At 36.0% G+C, this 16,667-nt stretch overlaps 4 protein-coding genes and 4 non-coding genes across 11 annotated transcripts; 2 read left to right on the forward strand and 6 right to left on the reverse strand.

The window, feature by feature from the left end:
- Positions 1-380: 380 nt before the first annotated feature.
- Positions 381-3,714, reverse strand: LOC104792291 (protein phosphatase 2C 29). Its single transcript, XM_087454471.1, has 4 exons — positions 1,612-3,714; positions 1,308-1,421; positions 971-1,226; positions 381-866 (listed from the first exon to the last, which is right to left on the reverse strand). The coding sequence occupies exons 1-4, from the start codon at positions 3,448-3,450 to the stop codon at positions 739-741; spliced, it is 2,337 nt and encodes a 778-aa protein (XP_087310597.1). The 5' UTR covers positions 3,451-3,714; the 3' UTR covers positions 381-738.
- A 4,196-nt stretch (positions 3,715-7,910) lies between these two features.
- On the reverse strand, positions 7,911-12,260 carry LOC104792292 (uncharacterized). 4 transcript variants are annotated; one of them, XM_087454473.1, is made up of 9 exons: positions 11,974-12,215; positions 11,710-11,824; positions 9,591-11,616; positions 9,381-9,513; positions 9,210-9,286; positions 9,041-9,119; positions 8,845-8,954; positions 8,610-8,674; positions 7,911-8,251 (listed from the first exon to the last, which is right to left on the reverse strand). In XM_087454473.1, exons 3-9 carry the CDS (start codon positions 9,660-9,662, stop codon positions 8,158-8,160), a joined length of 630 nt encoding a protein of 209 aa, XP_087310599.1. In that variant the 5' UTR covers positions 9,663-11,616; positions 11,710-11,824; positions 11,974-12,215; the 3' UTR covers positions 7,911-8,157. The 4 variants fall into 4 exon arrangements, 3 of the variants coding, with proteins under 3 accessions (XP_087310599.1, XP_087310598.1, XP_087310600.1); XR_015559780.1 differs by lacking the exons at positions 11,710-11,824; positions 11,974-12,215 and adding an exon at positions 8,350-8,493 and having other exon boundaries at positions 9,591-10,412; XM_087454472.1 differs by having other exon boundaries at positions 11,702-12,260.
- LOC104792293 (glycine cleavage system H protein 1, mitochondrial) lies at positions 12,201-13,701 on the forward strand. Its single transcript, XM_010518413.3, has 4 exons — positions 12,201-12,763; positions 12,888-12,976; positions 13,157-13,327; positions 13,429-13,701. The coding sequence occupies exons 1-4, from the start codon at positions 12,652-12,654 to the stop codon at positions 13,555-13,557; spliced, it is 501 nt and encodes a 166-aa protein (XP_010516715.1). The 5' UTR covers positions 12,201-12,651; the 3' UTR covers positions 13,558-13,701.
- Positions 13,702-14,074: 373 nt separating this feature from the next.
- Positions 14,075-15,536, forward strand: LOC104792294 (peroxidase 20-like). The gene is made up of 3 exons (XM_010518414.2): positions 14,075-14,427; positions 14,626-14,817; positions 14,916-15,536. The coding sequence occupies exons 1-3, from the start codon at positions 14,203-14,205 to the stop codon at positions 15,507-15,509; spliced, it is 1,011 nt and encodes a 336-aa protein (XP_010516716.1). The 5' UTR covers positions 14,075-14,202; the 3' UTR covers positions 15,510-15,536.
- A 329-nt stretch (positions 15,537-15,865) lies between these two features.
- On the reverse strand, positions 15,866-15,952 carry LOC147942909 (small nucleolar RNA Z101). Its single transcript, XR_015560616.1, has one exon. It is a non-coding gene; the product is annotated as a small nucleolar RNA Z101 (small nucleolar RNA).
- A 74-nt stretch (positions 15,953-16,026) lies between these two features.
- On the reverse strand, positions 16,027-16,115 carry LOC147942910 (small nucleolar RNA Z101). Its single transcript, XR_015560615.1, has one exon. It is a non-coding gene; the product is annotated as a small nucleolar RNA Z101 (small nucleolar RNA).
- A 53-nt stretch (positions 16,116-16,168) lies between these two features.
- LOC147942911 (small nucleolar RNA snoR14) lies at positions 16,169-16,250 on the reverse strand. Its single transcript, XR_015560623.1, has one exon. It is a non-coding gene; the product is annotated as a small nucleolar RNA snoR14 (small nucleolar RNA).
- A 98-nt stretch (positions 16,251-16,348) lies between these two features.
- On the reverse strand, positions 16,349-16,433 carry LOC147942912 (small nucleolar RNA U61). Its single transcript, XR_015560492.1, has one exon. It is a non-coding gene; the product is annotated as a small nucleolar RNA U61 (small nucleolar RNA).
- Positions 16,434-16,667: the final 234 nt, after the last annotated feature.

Consider the following 16,667-nt stretch of genomic DNA (forward strand, 5'->3'; position numbering starts at 1 on the left):
AGTGGTTAGAGTTTAGGATTTAGATTTTACAATTAAACAAAATTATATGTCGGTTTGGGTTTACAAAAGAGTGGTTAGGGTTTAGATTTTACAATTAAACAAAATTATATGTCGGTTTGGGTTTATAAAATAGTGGTTAGAGTTTAGATTTTACAATTAGAAAATTGTATTTTAATTTGGGTTTATAAAAAAAGTGATTTGAGTTTAGATGTTATAATTTAAAACTATAATATAATGTATAGAATTAATAATTATAAAATTAATTGATATACAGAATTCATTTCTTTAATCAATAATTTGTTTCCTTAACTAAGAGGTGTTGAATAAGAATTGGGGTGAACCCAAAAATTGTCCATGAAAAAATAGAAAAGTAAAGAATATTTATAAGATTTTTTTTTTTTCTTATATATTTCTTTCCCAGGAGGAAAATGTTCTATGTATTACCCTTTTGTCCCCACCCCCCCCCCCCCCCCCCCAAATTACATATCCAATTTTTTTTTTTGTTCTTTTTTTGGTTTTCACCTCTATTCCAATCCCCTACCCTGTTCAACAAAGGAAAAAAAAAAACCCCACCCTAAACTGACCCAAAATTTCTAAGAAACATGAGAAGGAAACAAAAAGCAAGAAAACTAGGCACCCTTTTGATCTTCTGCTGCTGCATTAATGTCAAAAGAGGCTAATCTATAAGGATAGTCTTTTTTTTTTTTATCTGTTGCCTTCAAATTGTGGTTGATGGTCTCAAAGGTACTTTCCTGATGACTTCCAGATCCTACTTCCTCCAAGTGCTATCACTAGTACAGTGCAGTCGTCGTGATACTTTCTTCTATCTCCTTGCGGGATATCGAGAAGCTCATGAAAATCCATTCCTGTTTTTGAACATTATCATATACCCCCAAAAATGTTAATCCTCCTCCAAAAACCTTAAAAGATTATACCAAAGAGAGAAAAAAAGTAACGAAGTTTTTTTTACCAGCTTTCTTGGCTGCACGGACTAGAAGTTCCTGTATAACATGTTGAGCAGGATCTCCATCTGGAAACTTCTCCATGGCAAGAGAAACAACTTCCTCATTGCTCAGGTATTGGTACAATCCATCAGATGACAGAACCATAAACTGATCATTCTCTGCTAGCCGGTAGTGACGAAGGGAAGGTGTGCATGATATGTACGGATCCGTACCAATGTACTCATTTCGAAACATTTCCAGTAAAGCATCGTTCAGTTTAGGCTGCAAATTCACTTTCTTTGTGAGAATTACGGAATGATAAAGAAAACTCTTGAATTCTAAACTGAAGAGATTTTGCATAACCTGCTTTAAGAACCCTGCTCCAAACGCTCTGGTCACCTTAAGCCGTCCTTTCACTCTGTCATTCACTATGCAATGGTTGTCATCGGGGTGCTCGTTTTTTATTCTTGTTACTTCCTGAGTTCATCAATCGAAATTATCAAGTAACAAGAACATTAAGCAACATTAGCAAATGGAACCTCAAAGTATCCTACAAATGCAGATAATATGACTTATACAGAAACAACAATATGGTCAAGAGGACATCAATTAGACTGTATATTTCTAGATAGGAAACGATTAAGATATTTCGAAAGGTCAGACTTACATCCTCGATGCTCGTGCTGTGATCTGTTGTTAGCTGCAGGGCAACCAGTTTTGTTTGCTGCGAAGCAGCTTCGTTGTTCACTGTACTATCGCTACCATTCACAACGGAAGGCTCACTCTTTTCATCTTCTTTCTCTAAATCATTGCGTCTCTCTTCTACTCTTCCCGTTTCTTCTACCTGATATTGTGCAACAAGAGCCCTACTATCCCCTATGTTCATTATATACACATCATCATCTCTCATCAGCGCAACCAGTAAGCACGAACCCATCAATGCAAGCTCAGGATTGGTTTCGAGAACCTTATCAGTCATTTCCAGGAATGCTTGCTCCGTGGCTTCAAGACCATTTGACATTGCCTTTAGAACCAACTCATGATCCACGGTACCCGCCTTTCGTCTCTTCCTTCTCTTATCAACGCGTTCTTCCAAACCAACGTTATCTACCTCCACACCAGACTTCCATGGGAACAACTTCCTCCCAGAGATTCCCTGTTTAGACAATCCCTGCTTCAGTTTTGACAAAAGCAGCCATCTCTTACTTCCCACAGACACACCATTTCCTCCACTGACAGCATCGTCCACCGAGAACGCAAACCTATCAGAACCTGAAAGATCTAACGCATCTTCTGCTTGAGCCTCCGCAAGAAGCTCCCATAGCCGTTTCCTCTCCTTGACTTCTACAACCTCTGATGAAGACGTTGCTGGACAGCTCGAACTTGCTATTTCCTCTACTTTACCTCGTTGCTCTAATTCTAGAGTGCCACCACTAGCTAACCTACTCTCATCTGAGGAATCTGGTATTGTTGTTGGATTAGTATCATCTTCTTCCTCCAATTCCCAGAACAAACCTTGTAACTCACCGTGAACAGCTCGGTAGAGATTAGCCATCAAAAACTCAGGAGCGTCAGGTCCGTTGAAACCGTCGTAGATCCCAGCGAAGAGCCATCCTTGCTTCTCAAAAACAGCTAACTGCACTCTGTCCTCTCCTGCTTTACCCAATGCCCACTGCAAATCATTCTCTCCGGCAGACGCCACCATAGCTCCGACGTCGGGTCTCACAACGTTCTCTTTCTTAGCGCCGACGACGAAATTGGACACCGGAAGAACCCACGGCCGTTGCTTCCTCTCCCCGCCGAAAATAGGATGCCACGAGAGGCTCTTCTTCTTCTTCTTCCGTCTCTTCTTCGGGTATGCACCACCGAGCGGAGCCGAGAAATGCACGCCGGCGGAATTAGATCTCGAAATCTCACCGGCGGCGGGGGGTTCCAGCGGACCTGAAGTGGCTCCTCTCTCGATCGGACCCGACATGAAGAGACCCGACCGATCCGGACCGGGCTGAAGCGGAAGAGCGCTAAACGACGACGTTCCTTCGAAGCCATTGGCATTCACAACACCACTGCACCTAACGCCGCCGCCGAAACTGCTCTCAGTGGCATCGTCGTAAATATCTTCAAGCTGGAGGACAGTTTTGGAATTGGAGGTGTTGGCACTAACGGAAGCGCCAGAAATCGCTCTAAAACCGGTGTGAAGGTGCTCGGAGGAGGATCCGGAACCACGGATCCGACCGGGTTCATGGGAAGGAGATAACCGGAAAGAACCGGAAGGAGAAACGAATCGATCGGAAGGAAAAGGAGAAACGAAACGATTAGAAGAAGAAGGGACGTAACAGTAAGAATGGCCTAAAGTCTCATCCAAGGAAGAAGGCTCACAGAGAGAGTCAATCGGATCGGAATGAGTAGTAGGATGATTCGCCGCGGATGAGTGAGGACGACGACGGTTACGGTGACCTCCTTGGTTGTTAAAGCAAGGCAAGAAGACGGATGAGAATCCACTTCCCATCACATTTGAATTTCCAAACACTTTTTTTTTTTTTTTTTTTTTGATTTTTGAATTTGAAGGAATAGAGAGAAATACTTAAAATTGAAAAAGAGTGTGAAGAAGGAAGGAAGGAAGAAGAATGAAGTAGTAGAGACCTTTTTTGTCGTTTTCTTTTGGGATTTAAATATGTTTTCTTTTTTTAAGCTGAGACGACGACGACTTTAGTGGTTTTTTTGAATTAGCAGCACAAGACACATTTCGACTCTTTTCTTTCTTTTTTTTTTTTCACTTTTTTTTCCGCTTTTTCTTGGGCTTTATTTACGTAAATACCACCAACATTCTCTCTTAATTACCAATTCACCCTTGTGTTTTATTCTTCTCTTAAACCCCTTTTTGTAAACTTAAACCAATTCATTTATGAAAGTGTTACCGGATAAATAAATAATAGAAAAAACAAATCAAGTTGTTCATTCATCAAATATAATTAGTAAGAAATACAAAACGCATTCTTACCAATAACCACAGTTACTTCTCTAGACTTATTTTGTTACATTGCGAGGAAACATACATAATTAGAGATTAGAAACTATATTTTGACTTTTTGTAATCAAACCTTGCTATAATTAGAATAACTCGATGTGATGTGTTCACGTTATTAACTTTTTTACTCCACGAGGCGTCGTGTTAATAAAGTGTTCTGAACTAATAATTACTTGGATCTATATAATACAGTTTCTTTAATGATTAATTGAACTAAAAATTAATCTCAAGTAAAGAATCTCCTTTCGAAAACATATATATTCATCACTTTTTTTTTTGGTTTGGGTCATAGAGAGAAAGAAAAAGAAAAGGGGGAAGGAAGTAAGGGTCAAAATGGGAAAATCGAGGCTCGGGTTTAAAGGATTCTTGTATTAAGAAAAGCTTTTTTTCTCATTTGCTTTGTTCGCGCTCATTGGGCTCTGCGACACTCTTCAATTTACATCTATGCCCTTCAGATTTTTTTTTTGTTTTCTTTCATCCACCAGAACACTATTAAGATTCTTACAAACTGCAAAATACACCCGGAATTCTTCTAAAACACAGAGAGATTTCGTCTAATAATATTATTAAACATATCATATTCACAACATGAAAATTTCAAATAATATAGTATTAACTTATCAAGATTTTAATTTTAGATGTAAAATTCTTCAGTATGATTTAGTATACTCACCTTTTTCTTTTATAATAATAACTCATACTATAATATATTTTGTCAAAATTTTGTAACATATTTTCTCTAACATATTCCATATTTTCAGTCAATTAAATTTATTTCCACTAAATTAATCTACTTAAAAAATACGCTTAGCTCCACCAAAATATCATTAGCTTAATCAAATTAATGTTACTAATTTTGAACGTTAAAATTCAAACGTAACGCCTACGAAAACACATTTTTCGTGTCAGTCTGCATAAGTTATATATTGTTGTTTGGCATCCAATTTTTGTTTTGTTTTTATGTTGTTAAATATTATCGTTGTATATCTTATTATCATTATTAACAACAGATCACGTTGAAGACGTGACATATTAATAAAATTACGTTTTTTTGAGAAAAAGAAGGAAAAAAGTGAAAGAAGACAAGTCCGCAAACGTTACTTATTGTTTCAGTCCGCATATGTTACTTATTATTGTTTTCATACAAAATTTGGTTGTATCTCGCTATTATTATTTACATATCACGTTGAAGACATGACTTGTTAATAAGATTTACGTTACCAAAAAGAAAAAACAAAATGAAAAAAAAATAGTCTAATTATTAAATGTAATTCAATTTTTGTGTCAGTCCAAAATTCCAAATACGTTATATATTGTTGTTTTAGTCTAAATTTTGGTTTTACGTGAATAATTTTTTTGCTATTAATAAAAATTACGCTTAAAAATATGATACGTTAATAAAAAACTATGTTTCTTTAATTCTTTTAAAAAAAAATTAATCAAAGAAAGAAAGATTAAGAGAGTATCCCAATTCACAACCCAACGACACTTTACAGCTAATAAAATTGTAGAAGTTGTATTTTACTATTCTTGGCAAACCCCTTTGACAGTTATCTTCGCTGATATAACTTAAAAATGAAATTTTTATTTTGGCATTAAGGATAGCATATACTAATCTGGTTTTTGTTATCGACGATAACGTAAAATCTTGGTATGTGGACATATAGAATCCTAAGCTTTGTCATTTATCTAAGATTAGCACGCAAAATACCACAACTAAAAATCATTAAGTATTTTCATCCCACTTTGTTTTTTTCTGAATAGCATATCTCAATGTAAAAATTAAATTTACACTGTTGAACTGGAACAAAGAAACATATCAATCTTACCGTCGTTAGTCTCTCTTAAGTTGAATATAGCACAGCAATTTAGCCATTTATAAATTCCCTTCCAAACTATAACAATTTTTTTTATTATTCACATACCTTTTTCAATTTGAGAGATTTTTAAACATAGTTAGGCCGCCGATATCACATATTGTTGTAACCATTTAAGAAACACAATGGAAAAGAGTAAAAAATATTCTCTACTGGACTTATCAAATCTTTAAAATCACTACAAATATCACGTCTAACATACTTCATCTCAAAACTTTTGCTTGGGTTTAACAAATAGATACAAGCCAATAGAGCATTTTGGACCGAAACTATGTTGTTTCTCTTCTATGATGACAAAGAGATCCAACCAGTTTCACAATCCTATGGTTCTCTTACGTCCACGCAATATTGCTACTAATTATACTTGCAAGTTTCAACACCTTCCGAAAGGTAACCAACATCGTTCAGCTTAAAAATAATCTTAGTGCTGTTTTTGGTCGGAGTTACAGAAAGAGTCAGAAGAAAAATCTCTCCATATCTACATTCAAATTGAAAATTGTGATTTCCACTATATCAAACATTTCATTTTACATACGTGATTTGAGACAAACTGTTTTGAGTTAGGAGTGATCTAGTTTTGATGATCGAGTCAATAACAGATCGACTAGTTTTTTTTTTTTTTTTTTTTCCAATCTTATTAGAAGAGTGATCTCATTTTTCATCGTGTTTAGTTATAAACCATATTGTTTAGATCAATCTGTTAACACTTATCATTTTGATTGGATTTACAATCGAAGCAGCACGGAAAAATAGAAATAATGTCAATGATTAACGCTTTTGATATTATTATATGATTAGTAAATTGTTAAAGTGGTGTTAAACTTTAAATCCTAAATCGTAACTTTTAAAGCGGTATAGTAATATTTATCAATCAAAGCATATGATTATGGAAAGAAAACAAGTTCAAACTATTGATTCCCTAACTCTTAACGCAATCTCTGCTTTTTAAACTTAGATGAAGTCGTAATAATGGTGACTTAATTAAGGATTAGGGAACGTAGGATGGGTCCACGGAGGGGATGATGAAGATCAAATTAAAAAAATAGTCAACGATGTTTTGACAAGTGGGACCTACCTCGTAGGTCCCCTTTCCCGCTAAGACTTCTTGTCTTGTCCCCTCCCCTTTTGCCTTAATCTTATTACTACTATAGTATTTTATTTATTTTTGTCTATTACTTTAATACTTTTGTTTTTTTTTGTTCATCAAGTAAGAGATTTCAGGCTTTTGTTTCGATTTAGGTTACATATATTCAAACTTATCCATACTTGAGTGTCTAATTTAAAAAGTGTTTGCTCATTTGTTTGCTGATGTTGTCCTACACTCTTTTAGATAGACATGTACATAATTCCATGTAAATTTGTTGAAATTTTTGTTTATCTTCTGATGAGATACTAAAAATTTATCATCAGATATATTCATACTTTCCCTTCTGTTTTTTCTAAATTATACCCAAAAAAACTCACATTTTAATAAACATATACATATATAGACACAATCTTGTAGATAACCGAGAAGTTTGACATTTCCTTAAAACGTTTACGTGCCGTCAAGAATTGGCAAAGCCACTCTCCAACTACCACTCACAAATCACAATCCATAAGTCATAAGTCATAACCAAGAAACCCCTTTCTGAAAGACATAATAATTAAGGAAAATGCAGTTTTAAATACTACAATTTCCCACGAAAGGAATATGTATTTTTTTTCTTCACCAAATCTTTAAAAAGCAAAAGTGATTTGAAAATTTAAATCAGAAGCCGCGTTTAGAAGGTGTCTACTAATGTTAGTTAAAGGGAATACATTCATTTTTCAAATTTTTTATTTTAATATTAATCTTCATTCCATACTTCATAGTTCATAAACTTTTGAATTAGTTTTATTTTTTTTCTTGAATTTATTGTCAAAGGTAATAAAGCGTCAGCCACCCACTTAACCACTAGGAAAGCAGATTTGGTTACTGAATTTTTTTCACACCTAAGGCTCAATCAAGTTTTGGTGGGACCTAAGTTTACCTAGAACTCATTTTCACACACATGATAATAAATAGTAGGACAAAACTTATAATTTCACACTTTTAATTTTATTTTATACATTAATGGAATCTCAATATTCGAGTACAACACGGACCATTGATCATGGAACCAAAAAGATTAGATCATGTACATCAATAGGAATTTTGGTCTCAAGTACTGTCATGCTCTGTGTTGTGTCTCAATCGGACAGGACAAAAAACTGATCTTTTGGTTTGCGCATTGGATATAAGTTTTTTTTTTTGTCTGTTAGTGTGAATCTTACCAAGCAATGGTTTTGATCATATCTGGCCTGCTCGTATGTCCCGATCTATACGATCTGCATTGTACGTACCCGGAAGCTCTCTAAAGTCCTCGTTGAATATGGAATATGCACTGCAAAAGAAAGCATGAAAAAAGACCGAACTTATTCAGTTCTAACAATCAAAAGTGAAGATTTTTCACAGCTCGAAACTCATGAGGATTCCACTTGCCAGCTAATAAGAATACTAGCAGAATCTTATGCTTCCAGACTTTTTTTCCCACATTCTCCACGTGACCAAGGATGTTAACGTTTAGTGTATATATTTCCTCAAATAAGCAAGAGTTTCCTCTTCTTTATGTTATGAATTTGACATCTAATATTGCAACAAACATCAACCAGAGTCATTAAAAACCACAGTCCTAATCGAATGAGTTGCTATGTCAGTCAGATCAACGGAGGGTAGAGTTTCGTATAAAGAAATGTACATACCTAACATCACCAGGCTGTCGTTTACCAAGATTGAGCAAGATGATTGAAAAGCCAGTCCCTAGTAACTGAAACCGTAATAAAGACAAAACCAATCAAAGGAAGTAAAGCAGAAACGACTTGTTAGGGAGATCAAGTTAAATGATAACAAGATGTCTCATGAACACATATCCAATGGCATTGTGAAAAACCTAAGACATTTTCAGGAATCCAGACATTGAAGATAGAGATGACTTACAAATATAGGGCCAAGTTTCCACCGATGGGCAATAGGCGCCAAGATAAACCATAAGGTGATAATAACCCACATCTTCAGACTTAAAGAGAAAAGTCCCATAAGAATGATATCTACAATCATCACACAACACAGATCAATGAGTTTAGTACGTTCTTGGAAATTGAAGACGATGCGTGTGAAAGATTAATGAAGTCACCTGGAAGCTTTAACTTGTTACGCAGAAAGTAATAAAGCTTCCTCTTCCACCGGTTTGCTGATGGTGGGAGCTTAAACTTCTGCAATGCCAAAATAACCAAAAGAAAGTTAAGAACGTCAGAAACAAGAAACCAGAGTTAAAACATCAGATCAAACATAAAAAAGCTCACCAAATCATCATCATCATCATCCTCAAAGGTCTCAGCTCCAGCTGGTTGCTTTGGTATTACAGCAACGATCAAGGAATCTACACAACAAGAAACAAAAACTTATGCATAATCTAAGATCTATTCAAGAAACACAGATAATGCTTATAACATTCTCAGCAGAATCTGTGTTACCTTTGTCCTTGAGTTTAACGTATAAATCATCTCCATCTTCTTCGTCTTGCAGTGCCTTTCCACGAAGAATCATCCTCAAATTTTCCACTGGAAATTTACCCTTTTCCGCAATTGCATTTCTCAAATCACCAACCTAAAATCAGCTCCAGGATCAATCCTCTTCGTACACACAAAACACCTAGAGAGATAAAGAAGAAGAAAAGTCCATACTTTGAGACGCCACTCGGATTTGAGACGGCCGAGCTGGGCCGATTGTTTTGTACGTGATCTCGACTGTGCCATTGTTGGTTGAATCAGAGCTCATCATCTCTTCAATTGAATTCACTATTCCACCACCACGTATTGTGTGCAATTTTTACTATAATACCTTCTAACTTCACAGACAATCAACGAGAGATTGAGGATTAGGGTTTCGAATTGGGGATTGGAAAACAGACTTTGTTTTCTCACTTGCTCTGCTCCTTCTCTGATGACGGACGGAGAGGGCGACTTGAGTTTTCAATTTTGCATATCTGCCCGAACATATTTATTATTTCTATTTTAACCCCAAAAGTTTCAGAAAACTTAAGAGCTCCAAAACTTAGATGATATTTTTGATGAAAAGCATTTTTCGTATCTTTGATACATTATTTTTTGAGAAATTCCCTACATTAGCACTAAACTAAGTTTTGTAGACAAACATAGCACAAGTTACCTAAAGTTCCAAAAATAGCATTAATAAATATATTATTGATTTATTTTCTAATTTTTTACAGAGACATTAATATATCTAAAGTTTCTTTGCCATTGAGTCATTGACGATGAAGCTTTTGACGAAACTTGTCGTGAAGCTTCCAACGAAACTTGCGGTGAAGCTTCCGATCTCAGATCTTCTTCTTCTTCTTCTTTCTCATTTTCTTCTTCTTCGGTGAAGTTCATTGTCGTCATCAACTGTAACGTTAGAAGCTTTCATCGCCACATCAAAATTAAGAGCCAGTCTCAACCGCCGACATCAATCTTGAGATAGAGAACTGAAATGGTTGATTTAGCTACCTGGAAAAGTTGCGAGATTGGTAAATCAAGCTCTGATTTGTAAGCGTAGAGCTGAGATTTGGATTTCTCCAAGGAGAGATCGAACCTTAGATTTTGGAATTTAGTAACCAACCAATCGAAGCTATTGCAAGAGTAGTAAGACCAGATGACATTAGATTCATGCTTTGAATCTGACGAAATCCGAGGCATTCGTGAGAAACAACGACAGCGAGGACGTGGGTGGCACCACAGAGGATGAGCTTCTCGATGAGATCAGTGTTAGAAGGAAAAAGAGAGAAATGAGTGTTGTTCATGTACTTGTGGAGAAGGTGAGGGTAGTTATGGCAAGAAGAAGCTATAGGTGAGAGCTTTGAGTAGATGAGAAGCTCATTAGGTGAAGATGAGGATGAGGAGGCAACACGTGAGGAATGGTGCTGACTTTTTCTCTTATGATACTCTAATCGAACAAGATTTAAGCTCTAGAAAGTATGATGATTGTGATTCAACACCATCTTCCTAAACATTATGAAATCCTTCCTAGATTTGCAGAAATATGTATTTAAACCTTTTTATTTATCGTTTGTCCGAATGTATCACAGATTACTCCATTAGTAGTTAATGTATCACAAGATTAATCCATTAGTAAGGGATAATGTATCAACTCACAAATCTCTTTTTTATATACTTTTTGTTAATGAATGTCTTCCTAAAATTCAAAAACTCTTTCCCAAATATCTGAGAATCCTTCCTGAATTTGAATTAATGTTTTTACAATCTTTTGTAAGCGGACATGGTCTGTTTATGATGGTGGTTAGATATTGTTGATGATTGTTTATTGTGTTTGAGCTAATGCTTAGTGTTGTTCATGTACTTATAAAGGATAAATAGCTCACTTTTTTTTTTTTAATGAAAGTCATCCTAAATTGTAAAAGATTCTTCCTAAACATAATTCAGTCCTTCCTAAACATCATTCAATCCTTCCTAAATATTTGGCAGTCCTTCCTAAGCACCTATGTTCATAAAAAGCCGATGAATATTTGTGAACACAACCACTGCGAAGCTAGTGGTGTATTGTTTTGTATGTGCTAATGGATTTGAATGATATTCGTACTATTAATGAGCTGTCTAAGCTATTGGTGTATCATATTTTAAACTCACAGCTAGAGGGATGGGCTTCTGAAAAGCAGTTTTGGATGTGAGCAAGACTTCATAAGTAGCGTTGAAGCTACAAATTACAAAAGATTTAAGAGTTAAATATATATGTAAACCTGAAGCTTGACACAATGAATAATTAAGATTTAATTATGTACTTTATTACAAGTTTAAGAAGCATCTCGGAAGTTACTAACGTTGTCTTCCCATGTAATGAACAGTTGGTCATCTATCCAAGCTTCTTCTTTCCCCTTTACAATCTCAGATTTGCAAAACCAATCCTGAATCAAACCCATTGCAGATTTAAGTATAAAAGCTCTTTAATATTGATCAATTACCCAATCATTTTGATATCTAAAACCTGCAACAACAGCTTCAAATTGGCATCGCCAATGTTCATCACCAAGATTGCATTCATAGTCAAACTCACAAGAATAGTGAAATGTTGATTTCCAAATCCCAGCACAAAACCCTATCATGTGCATCGTCGTCACTGTAATCGCTCATCCTAAGTTCCTTCCCCATTTTTCCACACTCTCTTCTTTCTCTACAGTTTTCAAATCAATCCATTCCTCTTGAAGCTCTAGCCTTCCCCATTGTCATCGCAATCCGATCTCTCATTCTGGTGTAGCTGCTTCATCTCCAATTAGATCACTTGGTCGGTGAAAACTTATGAACCATCGAGAAAGATGGATATCTTTATGAAATATTTTAATTAATTATTTTTAGTATTTTTTACATTAAAAAAGAAAATGTGTGCTAAGTTTAGAAAATAAGAAAATATGTGCTATATTTGGAAGAAAAACTTAAAATGATGCTATTTTTGTCAGTTGCCCAACCGTTACTTTGTTCCTTATAAAAGCTAATAAAAGGAACCCAAAAAAGTAATTACGGGAGCTTCTGTGTCAAAGAGAAGGTTTGGGTTACACTTTTGATACACACCATAGGCAAAGGATGAGGCCTTCAATTTCTGCCTTACATATTAAAGATAGAGCACTCACACAGCACAAATAAAGCAAAGAAAGAGAATATCTTTGAGATCTCCACTATATTTGGAGAAGACAAAACACAGAGCAAAGATAAAGAAGGGAGAGAACGCTAACCAATAATGGCACTGAGAATGTGGGCTTCTTCTACAGCAAACGCTCTCAAGCTTTCTACTTCTGTCTCCAAGTCTCATCTCTCTCCAGCTTTCTCCATCTCTAGATGCTTCTCCACAGGTGTGTTTGTTATTTGTGGTTGTTGTTTGTGTTACATAGCTTTTTTTTTCTTTTTCTTTTTTTGACAATATGTTACATAGCACTTCTTGAAACTGTTGATGAGTATCTGTGCTCTTTTTTGTAGTGTTGGAGGGTTTGAAGTATGCAAATTCACACGAGTGGGTTAAACATGAAGGCTCTGTTGCCACCATTGGCATCACTGCCCATGCTCAGGTAACAAAGGCTCTCAGGTTCCTGTTTTTGTTATCTAAGTGTTAGATCGAAGTAACTCTGTCCCATTGGAACTGGATTAGAGAGTTTGTCTCTTTGGAGAATAATTATAAAGATGATGATAGATGTAAGATTATTAGCTGAGAAGAAGAGTAGACATCAGAGATGACATTGATGTTGCAGGACCATTTAGGTGAAGTAGTGTTTGTGGAGCTGCCAGAGGAAAATAGCACGGTGAGCAAAGAGAAAAGCTTTGGAGCAGTGGAGAGTGTGAAGGCCACAAGTGAGATCTTATCACCCATCTCAGGTGAAGTCATTGAGGTTAACAAGAATCTCACGGGCTCACCAGGCTTGGTATGGTTTTAAAAGTCTTGAAGGAAATTATGATAAGTTACCACTCATGTGACAAAACATATAAGCAATGATTTTGGCAATTGTGTTTGTGTGCTATGTAGATTAACACAAGCCCATACGAAGATGGCTGGATGATCAAAGTGAAGCCGAGCAGCCCCGCGGAGTTGGAATCTCTGATGGGTGCAAAGGAATACACCAAGTTCTGCGAGGATGAAGACGCTGCTCACTAGGAGGGGTTTCTTTTCTGTCTTGTATGTTCAAATATCTATCAATTGTCATGCTTATTTCCTAAATTGGCATACTTTCTATGAGACTATGACCAACATCACAAAATAAAGAGTTCAAGAAGATGAAGCAGAGATCTAATTAACAAACACACTGAGATTTTTTTCCATCATATACATATCTTAATAACTTGGTATTTTTAAATGTATCTGACATCTCGACTAAGCTAGTCCAATAAAAATCGTGATCCGAATCAAAAATTAGGTAACCTTAAAGATATAACCATTACATTAATATAAACAAGTGGGCATAAGAATTGTAGTATCTTAAGGGTTACCATCATGGATATGAATCTTATATATATCAATCCTAGTTCCGGTCAGTTCTGTCCAACTTTTGTTTTTAAATATTACAATCTGCCACCATTATATTATAATCACGTATTCAAGCTCATAACGCAAGTTAGGTCCCTATTGGTTGTATCTACCGTTGACAAAACTGTAACATCCTTTGTGGTAAATATTGGGCATGAAAACACACATAACGACATATGATAACATACAAGGAACAATGATTCACGAAGCACACACATATAGTCACATGCACACACACACACAGAGATGAACAGAAACATATGACATAACTTTCCAATGGAGATCAAGCAAAAGAAGCTATGGTTTTCTTTAATTCTGCTCTCTCTAATTACTACAACGACTTTGGGGGAATTTGGAGGACCATTACTGAAGGGTTTCTACAAAGAGAGTTGCCCTTTAGCAGAGGAAATCGTGAAGCATAACGTCGAGGTTGCTGTTCTCAAAGATCCTCGTATGGCGGCTTCTCTTCTTCGTCTTCAGTTCCACGATTGCTTCGTCTTGGTTAGAAATCGTCCCTCTCTATTCTCTTTATTCCCTCATTTGTGTTCTGTTCTCTCTGAGATCATAACTTTTTCAAGTAGTTTTGAGGCTCTGATTTTAGTGTACTTCTTGAATGCTATTTGAATTTGCATGTATGGGAGTGAGATTGTTTTAGTGCGTCGATTTGATGTGAAATTGCTGGATTTATCATGAGTTTAGGGTTGTGATGCGTCTGTGCTTTTGGACACACATGGAGATATGGTGAGTGAGAAACAAGCAACTCCTAATGTGAACTCTTTGCGTGGATTTGAAGTAATTGACTACATTAAGTACCTCCTCGAAGATGCTTGTCCTCTAACCGTCTCCTGTTCCGATATCATCACCATGGCCGCTCGTGACTCAGTCTTCCTGGTAACACCCCCTTGCACCTTAGGGTTCTTTCTGTATCATTAAATCGAAACCTATGTGGTTAATTTCCTAAAAACACAAACACTGTTTGGTATCAACAGAGAGGTGGACCATGGTGGGAAGTTTTGCTAGGGAGAAGAGACTCATTAAAGGCAAGCTTCGCCGGCGCAAACCAATTTATTCCAGCACCAAACTCCTCCCTGGACACCCTTATCGTCAATTTCAAGCAACAAGGCCTCAACATTCAAGATCTCATAGCTCTTTCAGGTGCTCATACAATAGGTAAAGCGAGATGCGTGAGCTTCAAGCAACGCATAGTTCAACCAAACATGGAACAGACGTTCTACGACGATGAGTTCAAGAGACAGAGCACATTCAGACGAGTCCTACGGTCACAATGCAAAGATTCAAGCCGGGACAACGAACTGTCCCCATTAGATATCAAGACGCCAGCTTACTTTGACAATCATTATTACATCAATCTGTTAGAGGGGAAAGGGTTGTTGATATCAGATAACGTTCTCGTCACTGAAGATCATGAGGGAGAGATCTATAGGAAGGTTTGGGAATATGCAGTTGATCAAGATCTCTTCTTCCTTGATTTTGTCGAATCCATGTTGAAAATGGGTAGTATAAATGTTCTTACTGGTGTTGAAGGTGAAATCAGGGAGAATTGTAGATTTGTCAATATCTGAATTCAAAAAGTATTACCACATTACAAACTGTTTGCACACGTTACAATATCAACCAAGATTATGTTATGAGTTTTGCCAGTCTATCAACAATTAAATTGGTCTGTATATTGGAATATCCTGCTTCAGCCAAGTGTGTTCAATTAATCTCAGAGTGTCGTCTAGAGTTCATAAGTGCAATGTTCAATACTCACAAGCTCAAATTATCAGAGAACCAATGCACCTAGTTCAAGCAGACAAGGGAAGTAGTGGTTTTGAAAGTTCCCTGTGAACAAATCTAATCGTTTAACAAAGTGGTTTCAATTAAAATTGACTTTGGAGCTAATAGAAAAATCACGGTACAAAATTTAATTTTGTTTGATGGGCATCAGATAATCATAAAAGTTAGCATCACATACAATCAGACGCAAATTACCCATGAAACATAATTTCATCATCTGCCCAGTAAAAAATTTAAGAAAAATTAAAACCAAATTCTTGAAATCAACAAAACAAAACATAAAAAAAAAAACTAAAAGAATCTGAGTATCAGTTCTCCAAGGTGAATAAAACATCAATGTAATTCAGTCTCAAATAACATCAATATATGAGATTCATCCTTTACTCAGATGCCAAAAACAAAATCAAAATTGAAAGGAAGATCAAAGGATCGATTAAAGGAGTCGATCAGAACCTGTCGAGAACACAATTACATCACATGATTCAGTGGATTGACAGACCTGTGAATTTCTATCGTCACTTCGACTCCTTAAAACAAAAAAAAACCTTAAAAATAATCTGAATTAAGGGTTTTATAATCGATTCAAAATCCGATTAAAAATAAATAAATTAAGATCTGGAAAAAGCTCAGAACTTCTTAGAGGGTTGTGTTTTACCGTCAGCGATGAGTGAATCATCTCTGGCACACGATATTTTTCATCACAGCTCATCTATCAAAAATCCGTAAGCTCAAAATCAAAAAACAAACACAACTAAGCAAAATCAAAGAGATGACTAAACCCTAAAACTAATAATGAGACGGAACACGAACTACAGAGGCTTGTCTTAAAAAGTTGATATGGGTGCTGTCTATATATACTTGTTGAAACTTGAAACTATACATATAGATGCCCTAATTTGACTCCTTCTTTTGGGCTTTTCTTTTTTGTTATCTATTGGACT

This window comes from Camelina sativa, chromosome 6 (genome assembly GCF_030686135.1).
Source record: "Camelina sativa cultivar CO46 ecotype springtype chromosome 6, ASM3068613v1".
In the NCBI taxonomy this organism is placed as follows: Eukaryota; Viridiplantae; Streptophyta; class Magnoliopsida; order Brassicales; family Brassicaceae; genus Camelina; species Camelina sativa.

Excerpts from the sequence above, each read along its gene's own strand:
- LOC104792291 (XM_087454471.1), bottom strand. The coding sequence starts at position 3,450 with ATGGGAAGTGGATTCTCATCCGTCTTCTTGCCTTGCTTTAACAACCAA. Across the intron at positions 1,422-1,611 it reads ACAGCACGAGCATCGAGGAT|GAAGTAACAAGAATAAAAAA; the intron begins GTAAGTCTGACC and ends TGATGAACTCAG. Across the intron at positions 867-970 it reads CCGTGCAGCCAAGAAAGCTG|GAATGGATTTTCATGAGCTT; the intron begins GTAAAAAAAACT and ends GTTCAAAAACAG.
- LOC104792292 (XM_087454474.1), bottom strand. The coding sequence starts at position 9,687 with ATGATGAGCTCTGATTCAACCAACAATGGCACAGTCGAGATCACGTAC. Across the intron at positions 9,516-9,587 it reads CCGAGTGGCGTCTCAAAGTA|AGGTTGGTGATTTGAGAAAT; the intron begins TGGACTTTTCTT and ends GGAGCTGATTTT. Across the intron at positions 8,955-9,040 it reads TAACAAGTTAAAGCTTCCAG|ATATCATTCTTATGGGACTT; the intron begins GTGACTTCATTA and ends TGATGATTGTAG.
- LOC104792293 (XM_010518413.3), top strand. The coding sequence starts at position 12,652 with ATGGCACTGAGAATGTGGGCTTCTTCTACAGCAAACGCTCTCAAGCTT. Across the intron at positions 12,764-12,887 it reads CTCTAGATGCTTCTCCACAG|TGTTGGAGGGTTTGAAGTAT; the intron begins GTGTGTTTGTTA and ends TCTTTTTTGTAG. Across the intron at positions 12,977-13,156 it reads GCATCACTGCCCATGCTCAG|GACCATTTAGGTGAAGTAGT; the intron begins GTAACAAAGGCT and ends TTGATGTTGCAG.
- LOC104792294 (XM_010518414.2), top strand. The coding sequence starts at position 14,203 with ATGGAGATCAAGCAAAAGAAGCTATGGTTTTCTTTAATTCTGCTCTCT. Across the intron at positions 14,428-14,625 it reads TCCACGATTGCTTCGTCTTG|GGTTGTGATGCGTCTGTGCT; the intron begins GTTAGAAATCGT and ends TCATGAGTTTAG. Across the intron at positions 14,818-14,915 it reads CTCGTGACTCAGTCTTCCTG|AGAGGTGGACCATGGTGGGA; the intron begins GTAACACCCCCT and ends TGGTATCAACAG.